Genomic DNA, 11,279 nt, shown 5'->3' with positions numbered 1-11,279 from the left:
AGCTGGTTTCACAAGGAGCAGGAGAGGAACTCACCCGTGCTTTCAGGCTGCTCCGGCTGCGAGGCTGGACTCTTCGCTTATGGCATCAGGAGTGGTGACTTCAGCTCCGAGGTCCCGTAGCACGAACGGGGGAGAGGCTGCATCCACCGGGGTCCTGCAAGGCTGCTGGCAGCTCATGGGCAAACTGTACCTCGTGGGGCTACACCACTGGTGGTGGCGTACGGCCCCAGATCCCACTCGGTTATCAGGCGCCTCGGAGGTAGTAACGTGTTTTCGAGGGCTCTTCAGGTCATTAGTAGAGCTGTATCGTAGCATTCTCTCTTTTGAAGTACTTGCACATCAAGGAAGTTTCTTTTACAGTTGAAAATAATGTGAGGTGGTAGCCTAGGTGTTACAACTGTATGAATTGTTCAACACATACTTCGTTATTTAAGCAAAAGCAAAACCAAACCATTTGTATTGTTGTACTCTTGTGTTTGGTCAGTGCCAGATAGGTAGACCTGACCGACTAGGTAAGAGCCAATCCTAGCATAGGCAATAGTTAGGATTAAAAGAGGAAATGCTATCATCAGATTACAATGGTCATTCCTCCGTTCCTGTTTGTTTGATTGGAATTACTTAGAAGAAAAATAGGAGGATAAAGAACCAAAAAGGATGTTCTGGGATAGGTTGAGTTCTCTGCCACTGCGGGTGTTGTATACTGTAACTGATAAGTTCATAAACTTACCAAGCTTCATTCTAAAAGATGGCAGATTTTTCTTCTTCACAGTCTTTTGTTCTAAACTGACAACATCTGTTAAGAAGACTCTAGACAATGGAGCAGACCCTTTTAAAACTACACACTTGGCAGACTTTGTTGCTGACTGGATATAGCCACCAATAATTATCTCTAGTTGCAGTTATTTGATAAACAGAGAAGCAATTTAAATTTTGTGTAATATGGAAAATCCAAAACCAAATTGCTATGCACTTAGAGTTAGATTGAACTTAAGAAGTCAAACTCAGTTGTTGCACAGAAGTCAGGTTTTAAGTAACAAAAGACAGTTAGGAGGAAAAGTTAATAATGGCTGTTAATCTTTATTTGAACTCTTGTCTGGTTAAGATATTTCGTAGCTATTTATAATAACAACCTGAACATTTACAGTTTGGAAAGTTTATTCTTGGCTACAAATGCAGAGTTCATTATACATATTCACACAATTGTAAAAGCAATCTGTACAGAGAGACCATTTTTTAAAATCTAGTCTTTGCTTTTATTACCGAAAGCACGAGAAAAAATATTTTTGGAGGTCTCAAGCTAACGTACTGTCCATTACAGCTTTAAACTAGAAATACATGATGCAGTACTAATTAATACCATTTTAACACATTAAAACAACGGTTAAGAAATACTGTTATTAATGCCTTCATTTTTAAAGTAACTGTTCCCCAAAGAACTGAGTAAATAGAATACTTTTCATGGCACATACACGATTAAAGATCACAAAGAGTTTGCAAATAGAGATGTTAAGTACGTTTTCTGTATTTTTAATATCTATATATATATTTCTTTTTAAAGGTGATACATTTTACAGAGATTTAGTCAGTGTTGTATACAATACCATGTAAATAAATTCAAAACAAAACTAATTTTTGCAAGGTGTCCAAACTGCACACACATGCGAATAGCCCTTTCTCCTCTGAACAGCCTTACTGGAGTGATGCAACCACTCCCATAAATAAGGGACACTTGCATAACATGGTAGAGGATTAAGCCCTATCAGCACAATTTCAAAACAAATATGGACAGATAAAGCACACATTGCATGTATTTTTCTAAACTGTATACAAATAAGTGAGATTTTCATTTAGATTTTAAATACCAGCAGGTACAGTTATTTTCTCAAATTACGGTGTTTCAGAAATGCTAGCGTACATGCCAGTTTAAAAATATTTCTGTCCAAAGTAATTTAATGCAACAGAGCAGGTGGCTTTCAGTTTTGACAGTTTTGTGCTGAACATTCATCACATTGAATATTTTTTATTAATTTTTAAGATGCCAGAAAAAAGAACCTCAAATAATAGCGCAAAAAGTTGCAACATTTTGAAATTTTCTATAAAACTGCACTCCGTCTGTGAAACTAACCGGCAAACACAACAGGACTCCAACTCTCATTCTAGCTGATAGCAATATACTACCTCTTCTGCTTAATTTGGAAATTCAGTGAGTAACATGGGTGCTTTTGCTTGGCAAAACCAGGTCCTAATTTTTTAATGTAATTGCAGAAATGCAAGTTTGATATGCACCCACCTATACATAACAACATCATGTAAAATGCACTTTTTAAAGTTAAGCATACAATACAATGTTTAACAGCATATAAAAAAGCAGCAAGTGGTATTAGTGTCACTTACAGATACTTGGGACATCTCCATTTTAAGGTTCTGTTCATTAATATCTACATTATATAAGAAACCACAAACACACACAAGCGAGCTGACTGTTCCATGAAACTGCGCAACTATGAGGCAACTTCTACCAGAACTTAGCGAACAGGGGTTGATTGTTGTCCTAAGACATAGGAAAACCGCAAATGTTAATAATGTATTTCTTATTCCACTCTGTTGTCAATAATGCCACTTCTTATGCATTGAAAACTCGTGTTTCCCAGCTTTCCTGTGGTTTTCCCCCAGGCTCCCTACAGTAGTATAGAGTCATACAATCTATTAAGTCCTTCTTCCATTCATTTCTAAGTGACAGGTTTTCGGCACTTAACTTTAGCTGCAGATTACGCAATAGTTAGACATCCCTTTTGTTGTGCCATCTGATGGTACACAAGCATATGGAAAAGTTGCAGTAGTTCACCTGGGGATGTGAAAATACTAGAAATAATTTTTAGCTTACAAATGTAAATGATAATCGACCAAGGGAAAACAAAGTTTAGGAAATGGATTTTTTACTCACTGGTTTGCTTCAGTCTGCAATAGATTCCCCAGTGTGGAGCTGTGAAGTATTTCAAACTGTACTAATTACGGTCAGGTTCAACTGCAGTGCCAGGGACACAATTAAAAGGCAGGTGACTCCAGTAAATGACAGTGAGACTGGACTAACTAGAGTGACCAGGTGTTTTCTTCCCCTCCTCCCCACCCCCTTCTTTTTCCTTTTTTTTTTTTAAAAAAAAAAATCATTATTGCAAAAGGGTCCCAGAGATATTCTTACACAAATGCTGTCCTGTAAGGTTGCTAATGTCAGTATATGCCACTGTGATTGCTTTGGCAAGCTAAAGTGTCTTAGGCCTCTGGAAATCTATCCAAATACTTCACCTCCCATGTGAAAATCTTCCTGGTTAAACAACTGGAAGGCTGGAGGTGCTACTAAGCATGTCAGCAGATATTTAACAGGTGGAACTTAGGAACTTAAAATGAAATAAGGCAGAAGACACTCCTAGCTATGCTAGTGCAAGTTGGAACAAAACTCACTGATCTGAATTCAGCCAGATACCTGCAGTATTTGTCCAGGATAAGTGGTTTGGGGGCGTTTAAATTTTTACATTTTTATTATTTGTTGTTACCAATATTTTTGTGTATCTTAAACATAAATCTGTTGTCTGTAAAGAAAATAATTCAAAACTTCCATTCTCTAAAATTTAAAAATGGAAACTTGACGGGTAACCTACTACAAATAGATTTTATTTGTATAACGCTTTAAATTATCTGGGCAACAATGGGACTAAAAAAAAAAGACAAAAGACCCCAGAATATGATGGTATTTCCCAAGAAAAAAGTACCAGATTTGGAAAAAAGATTAAAGTTTCTATCTGTGCGCTCCTGTTTTACAAATATCTATTCAAACCATATAGTCAACGCAAAAGGTGCCCCCATCCCTATGTCTGCTGTCAATTAAGGGACAGTGTCACGACATAAAATTTGTCCTAGCATAAAATTGGTTCCTCTCTATTAAAAAAAGATCTCCTCTAGAGGGCAGCATTAAATCAGTATTCAATGACCAGGAAACCTAAGCTGTAATGCTCCTTTATAATACACACTAAATTTACAGGCTAATAAGGCACAGTTATATTGACCAAGGATGGTTATTTACCATTACGATAAAGCTAGAAATTTCTGGCATCTTAATATTTTAATTAAGCTATGCATTACAAATGGATGAGTTTTTTCATTCTGGCCCAAGAGTCCACTGTATTTGGCTGACTGCAAAACCATGTACTACATATAAAAAAAAAAAAATCACAGCTGAGCTGTGGGCTGGTGAGATAGTAAATACTGCAGACTGAAATCTTTGCTGGTGTAATCTAGTTCAGCACTATTACAGCCAACACAGTTGTGCTCAGTTACAGCAGCCGAAATGGGACACTGAGCTTGCGTCTAGGGGGAAGAGGAGAAAGCAGCCCAACTAGAACACAGGCTTTCTGGCACTAAAGCCTTGGTCATCACAAGCATGCTTCCTGGGTAGTGGGTTACTATAACAATCTTAAAGCCACAGGTAATGTACTTTTCATCATTGCATAGGATGTCTTGAACTGCTGAAACCTCACACATGTTTTGCTGGTTTGCTTAAGGATTTCAAATGCTGAATTTATGAAATTACGGAAGACAAAAGCTCACCTAAATATTTTCATCTATTGGTTTCCTAAAAAGAAAACACATCAGAAAGTCTTTTATCGTTAGAAGAAACATTCTTATTTTTAAATACACAGGAGAAAAATCCATATGGAAATAAATTCATCACCATTATATATACAGCAAGTGTTAGAAGCAGTGTTTACAAGAAAGGCGACTCCCTCCATGACAATAAAACTAAGCATGTGGCAGTGTCTTGATTTAAAAACAAAACCAACCAACAAACCAAAATCTAAAATCCCAGTGCATTAAGGCTTGGAAACAGTTTCAGTTTGGAGTCAGAGCGGGTTTTCTCTGCCACTGGTTTCATAACCCAGAGAAATTATTCCTGAACTCACTGGCCAAGCCCACAATTCAGCTGCAAAACTAATTAATCTCACCTGCCCCCATCAGCACAGGGCAAATCATCAGGTTCATACTGTAGCGAGGGGCCTCTCGAGCTGCCAGCAGGCTTTCAGCACTGAACTGCGGTTACAGACATGGGGGTTATTTGGCCATGTTCCCTCCTCCCCCAAAAATCCATTCCCACCAGAAGCTTTAGGGAGCACTCCCCGTGGTTACAGTTGGGTGCAGCATCCCCACTCGTGGAGCACCAGGGGCCAGGACCGGTGCAACCGCCACAGCGAGCAGCAGCTCTGGTGTCGGTCACGTAACGCGTTTGCCATTTCGTGGGGCAAGGTAGCCCTGCCTGCAGAGCTTTGTGGCTGAAAAACTTCGGAGGGGTTTCAAGTGAGTTCTTGTGCCCTTAGGACTCAGTTCGGGAACTTTGCTCCCAGAATTGATTAGGCTACAGTATGTTAGAGAGAGGATGTTGGTAGTAACTGGAAAGATAGTCATTAGCTACAATTTTAAATAGAACAAGCCTTAAAGAAAGCTACTTGTCCTCTGCTCCTGGGCAGCAGGCAGCTGTGGTTATCTTAACATAATGGAAATCGCCATGCTTTCATGGTCAGTTAAATTAGACTAAGGAATTTTTTTTTTGTAAACTAGAAAACAAAGATAAAACATAAGTTTGGCTGGGCTTCAGATTCCCCCAAGATCAGTAACTTGTGTTATCCAGAATGTCTATTGATGCATCCATGAAGCTAATGTAATATTTTAGCGATCAAGATAAATCAATTGCTCAGTCTCAGACTGACCTACATTTTATAAGCATTAGCAGCCTCCCTGTCAATCATCTTTATTGCTACTGACATCTAGTGGTAACATTTAGCTGCATTTCTGAATTCCTGTAAAACAATCTTGCATTCTCTCAAACCAGAGGAAAAAAAAAAGAGAGAGAGGTTTCCTGGGGAAAAAATGCACTATGCTTTGTGAGAGGCTGAGATAATTACTGAGTTTTGAGCAAGACTGCCAGTACTACCTAAAAGTAAAATTTATCTTCGTGAGCTATTTGCAAATTCAAAGTATTCAAAAAGACCCACATAAACGTTTTCATATGGAAGGAAAAAATACTCAACCGATCTGGCACGAATTTGCTGAGCAAAGCACATCTTTAACTCTTCCCAATAAGATCATGACTGCTCTGAAACAATTTATCATTTAACAACCTACTCTTCTAAATATGTGTGTGTGGAAAGCACATGGAAGTCTAAACAGATTTCCTCTTAGACTCTGAGCAATCGATACAAAAATCAGCAGTTCCTCTAATACAGTCTGTCGATCCACGTGATGCGATCGACAAGGAACACTGAGTTTAGAATATAAAGGCCAAATGCACCGATCTCAGCTGAGGGTCGGGAAGGACTTCAAGGGCAGATCCCAGCCGCAGCCCCCCGCAGCAGCCTTCCCGCGGATCTGTGCCTCGCTCTGTTCCCCAGCTCTGCTTTCCGCAGGTCTCAGCTGAGCTTTGGCAACAGAAGGAGTTGGTAGAGTAGACGTCCAAGGATCTGCTGGTGGTACATCTACCGGTTAGTTCCTCGTAGCTGAAGTGGCAGTAGGCGCTGTATGCGGCAGGATCCGTACCTGCTGGCATTTCTAATGGGAATGACAGCGGCAGAAGTCCAGAGAAGCTACTGCACGCAGGCTGCGGATCTGGACACGTGCAGTAACGCAGACGTCCTGAACGTGCCAGACTTGCTGCAGGTGCATAGCTGGATCTCCTTTGTACGTGCTGGACTCGCCGTATTTGGGGTGCAGAATAAACCACTGCAGAGAGGGCATTTACCTGGGAATTTTCAAAGATGATCACTAAAAGGTCTGGCAGCTGAGGTGGTAGCGCTGATGGGTATGGATACCAGCCGCAGTCCTGTGCTTGGAAGATAATTCTAGCCTTCCTCTTTGACTGGCATGGAAGCGCCGGGAGTGGTCAGGCTGTGCCTCGGGGACGGGGAAGAAAAATCCCAGTTTAGAGGTTTAGTCGATTCAAAATGGGCTCTCTTCCTCCGTTACGAACAAATGTCTTGGGTTCTGTGGCAGCAGAGGCTCTGTGTTGGGAGGGGGACGGCTGCCATGCAGAGCGATTAGAGCAATAGGTAAAGCACTATTCTGGTATTCTGTATCAATGTTTTGCAGGCCTGGCAGTGGTCACAGTTGATGCCTACAAGCACTGGATATTCCACAAGTTGAAGACGGAATACTGACTTGTTTACCTGAAGATAATAGGACTTCGGGGTATTTCCTCAGAGAAAATATAAATTTTAATATAATTTCATAAGCTTTGGAGGTTAGCTTGTCTTGTAGCTTCAGTGATATCAAACTTCTTCAAGTAGGAGCTAGATAGAAAGCTGTTTAGTTTTTGCCAGCGTATGTAAAACAAGACTTTTCTATCTGCATTGTAGATTGTTTGTGGACACTTCCAGATTCTTGTGCTTTCTGCAGTCATTCTGGGGACTGAACTCTCATTGATATCGGTAGAGGTTCCATGAACAGGACACGTGCAGGAATTTGAGTGTAGAAGCCCACAGCGTGGTTTGGAGTAGTGAATTGCTTTTAGTTTGGAGATGACTGGGGGAGATGGGAAGAGCAACTGTACATTAAGGGAACAAATACAGATCTTCCCGGTGACATCAATGAGAGATTTGCCTTCAACCTTCCACAGAAGAAGATTTTTAGCTTTAATTTGGGACAGTAAAGGGGTTTTTCAAAAGCACTAAAAGCCAGTGGGAGCTTGTTCAGCTGCTCCTTATGCCTTTAAAAACCCCTACACCAAAAGTAATAGCTAACAACATGAAATGGAAGTAAATAAAATGCATTTTCATTGCTGTTTTGAGTTAAATAATTCTTGTTTCTTGATTTGTTAGTTGATCTGAATTTACATGGATTTAATCTATATGGTGACCAAGAAAATGGTCAGTTACTGGTAAAGAAGCAAAGTATAGCCACAAAGCAAACAATGTGTAGGTGTAGACCCTAAGCAGCTAACAAAGGTAACAAAAGTTCACTGCCTACAGCCATAAGTCTTTTGTGTCCACGTCTAGCAAGCTAGATGGCTGTTGCAGCATTTGCCAGCAGATAACAAATGCTCCCAGCTGACTAAAAGGTCAGCTCAAGGACACCTAGGACCCAGTCACAGATAAGAACGCACAGACATCAGTCAGTCATCACCCTGCCTGCGTGGAGCACTGAGCATGTTCCTACTGTTCTTCAGAATATCGGAGCAAGAGCTACCTTCGTGCTAGGTCAGCCTGTACAGGGCAGATTGCCCCTGGGTGGTCGCATCCCTCTCTCAAGTCCTCTCTGGCAGTAGCTACCATAAGACATGCGGTGGAACAAGGATCTAATAGAGGGTTTGGATCTACTCAGTGCGCAAAAAATAACTCCCTTCTGTATTCTCTAAGATCAAGGCCACAAAGGGCCCTGATATCATCTGGTTTGATATCGTGGTCAGGCTCTTAATTTCACCTAAGACTCTTACAAAGAGCCTAGCAACTTGCATTGGGCTAAAGTATTTCCTCCAGAAATGATCTGTTGAATCAAAAAGGCATTAAAGTGATGGGGATTACATCACTGGTCTGGTTAGGATTAACCAGTATCACCTTTAAAAATCCATGGCTTGTTTTATTTGATTTTGCATAGCTTCAGCTTCTACCCATTGGACGGATATTTGTACATCTTTCTCTGTTCAGTTTAAGAACTTGTTAATATAAAGTATCTCCTCCCTGTAAAGGAATCCAATTGCCTCTTGATCTTCATTGTAAGCTGAACAGACTTGGCTGTAAGCCATTTTCTTCCTCCCTGAAATAATTTTTTTATGGCTCTTTACTGCAAAGTCTCTGTTTTTTCCAACATCTTTAAAAATGTGAACAGCATAATAGGTGGCAATTTTTAAACTGATCTCGTTTAATGCCATATGAAGATACCAAAATCATAATCCTCCTTTTATTCATTACCCTGCTCTGCATGGGATGTGCCTGAGATGAGATAATTTAAAGAAAGAGCGAAAAAGGGGAGAGAAGGAAGAGACAAGAGGGGTGTGCAGAGTTACAGAGTTTACAATTAAAACCACGTAAACCAAGAAAAATCAAATGCAAATGAACCCCACAAACCAAGACAATTAAATACTCCAAACTCCCAAGTTTTGGGAAGCCCAACAGCAACATTATGTGCTCTGTTGTTTCAGAAAATACTTCAGCAGAGCCCTCCCTGTCCTGCAACTCTCTACACTGAAAGTATTACTTGGTTTTTGTGTTTTGAAATTCTGCAGTGGAGGTTTCTTGGGGAATTTGGATTCCACAGTAATAAAGCGCTTGCACATCTTCAGCCACAGACCCCAGAACAGGACCCAGAGGTGCTTCCTCTTGAGAAAAAAAAGCTTTTCTTGATAGTAGTGGAAATAACCACAGGTAGTCAAGGTTGTTCTGTTTAGCCAAAGAATTGCTATTTCCATCATATCAACAGCAGGTAGCAATGAATGGAGCTTGGCTTTGTTTCCTCTGCAAGTGGCAAGTCCTTCTCTTGTTTGACCAGATGGTATACAGCAGCTTCTTTCATTTCTAGGGCTGCATCCTTTTTTTCTTCTTTGTTTTCAGCCAGTTTTTTTCACCCTTTTAATGTGCATGTGCAAGGCAAATACAGAGTTGAGAGCCAAGTTAGGACAGGGATTTCTCCCTCCTTCATGTGATAAGGCACACTAGGCAACACGCTGTCTCAGTACTGTTAGTTCACGCAGCAACATTAACTGTTCATTCCCAGCTACTGTCATTGGTACCTTTATCAAATCCTGATGTTATCATGCGTATCTTACGGGTTTGGGAGCTTTACAGTATTTTCAAAGTCCATAAATGACAGAATCCAGTATAAAAAAAGGTCAATATATTACTGTTGAAAGTTTTTTTTTTTCCTTTTTTTATACAAAAATTAAAAAGATCAAAATATATCACATTATTTACATATTGTGCTTCATGCTTAGAGATCACTGAAAAAGAACACACAGACAAACATTTTAATCAAAGAGAAGTGCTCCATTCATTACACTTACTTATCTTATTGTTAACATTATAAGGATTGGCCTTCAGATTTCTTTTAATGTTAACAGTACATCCAAACGACTTACCACAAATTTAAACACTTTTATATGCTAAGGGCATGCTCACGTTCTAACCGAGGGTTTGCAACTAGTTAGTAACATGCTTGCTACTAACTTGAACTGTGTCCACACACCACATGTGTGAAGCTGGGTTAGTAATTCCACTCAGCTTCAGTGTCATACCCTTGTCGGAGAATGAGGTTACAGCATCCTCCTACAAGTCTGGATCAAATCCTCATCTTACGGGGGAACACGTCTCTCCTCATTCTCCCGGGCTGCCTTTAGCACCTAGCCTGGCCGTTCTGGGCACGTGAGACTGTAGGAATTACCTGACCACCTGCACCCAGATCTACCGATTTGAGCACTGAAGCAGCGCAGTGGTTGTGGATTATAATTACAATGGCAGAAAAGTCTTTCTTTGGAAATAAATGTTTTGGAACTCTGTGACAAGAGGTAACCCACTGTAAAAGTCTCAGCTAGAGCGTATGGGCTAAGTCACACGAGCGCATTTTGCAGGTGGTGCAGTCTTTGCACGAGTGGTTCTTAAACTGCCTAGGGCATAATAAAAGCCTAGCCTGAGCGAGCCTGAAAAAAGGCATTGCTACTGACAGTATTAACGAGAGTGATTTTTCATGCTTAGCCAGTTTTTGGAGTGGTGTTCCTAGCACCAGTCTACAGCTGTGGGGAACAAGACATGAACCTAGGTGGAATCCTGCTCTCCCAAGGCATGACGTTCTGTGTGCCTGTTGCTTAAAGGATGTGCAGCAGTGCAAACAATCATGCAGCAAACAACATTACTCAGGACCTGCTCAAGGATGTACAATTATTATTATTACTGTACCTTATGCCAACATCCTGCTACTGGCAGTCCGTCTGGTCCCTGCAAAATTGAATTTACAGATTTTAATTTCTGTTGACAGTGACTTAAGTGTCAGACCCAAAAACCTGAAGCTCAATCTTCACAACGATGAAAGGTTTAGCAGCACCTTTAATTACCATGCAAGACCCATTTACTGTTATATGCACAAAAATAAATATGCAGGCAATGTAATCCATGTCTCACGCACAACACAAAATTGAATACACCCAAGGGTAAAAAGAAAAATAAAATAAGTCTACACTTTCTTTCTCCTTTGAACAAAAAAGAAAATGTGAACAAATACAAAAATTTGGAACAACAGTTAATTAACTTCAT

The 11,279-nt window shown here is 40.3% G+C and overlaps 2 protein-coding genes across 7 annotated transcripts in view; one reads left to right on the top strand and one right to left on the bottom strand.

The window, feature by feature from the left end:
• Positions 1 to 11,279, top strand: part of HNRNPAB (heterogeneous nuclear ribonucleoprotein A/B) — a 31,450-nt gene that overhangs the window by 19,438 nt on the left and 733 nt on the right. For 2 of the 6 annotated variants that reach the window (XM_069772583.1, XM_069772579.1), the window contains one exon: positions 7,132 to 7,837. The exons of the other annotated variants lie outside the window; for them this stretch is intronic. The gene's annotated coding sequence lies outside the window, so the exon portion shown is untranslated. Of the gene's footprint in view, positions 1 to 7,131; positions 7,838 to 11,279 lie in introns of those variants that run through there. 6 annotated transcript variants of the gene reach the window in all.
• Positions 1,058 to 11,279, bottom strand: part of COL23A1 (collagen type XXIII alpha 1 chain) — a 201,516-nt gene continuing 191,294 nt past the window's right edge. The window contains exon 29 of the mRNA XM_069772593.1: positions 1,058 to 10,964. Coding sequence (XP_069628694.1) covers positions 10,917 to 10,964 — 48 coding nt within the window. The 3' untranslated portion in view covers positions 1,058 to 10,916. The remainder of the gene's footprint in view (positions 10,965 to 11,279) is intronic.

This window comes from Haliaeetus albicilla, chromosome 27, assembly GCF_947461875.1.
Source record: "Haliaeetus albicilla chromosome 27, bHalAlb1.1, whole genome shotgun sequence".
NCBI classification, from domain to species: domain Eukaryota; kingdom Metazoa; phylum Chordata; class Aves; order Accipitriformes; family Accipitridae; genus Haliaeetus; species Haliaeetus albicilla.
This window is presented reverse-complemented; position numbering and strand designations above follow the sequence as displayed.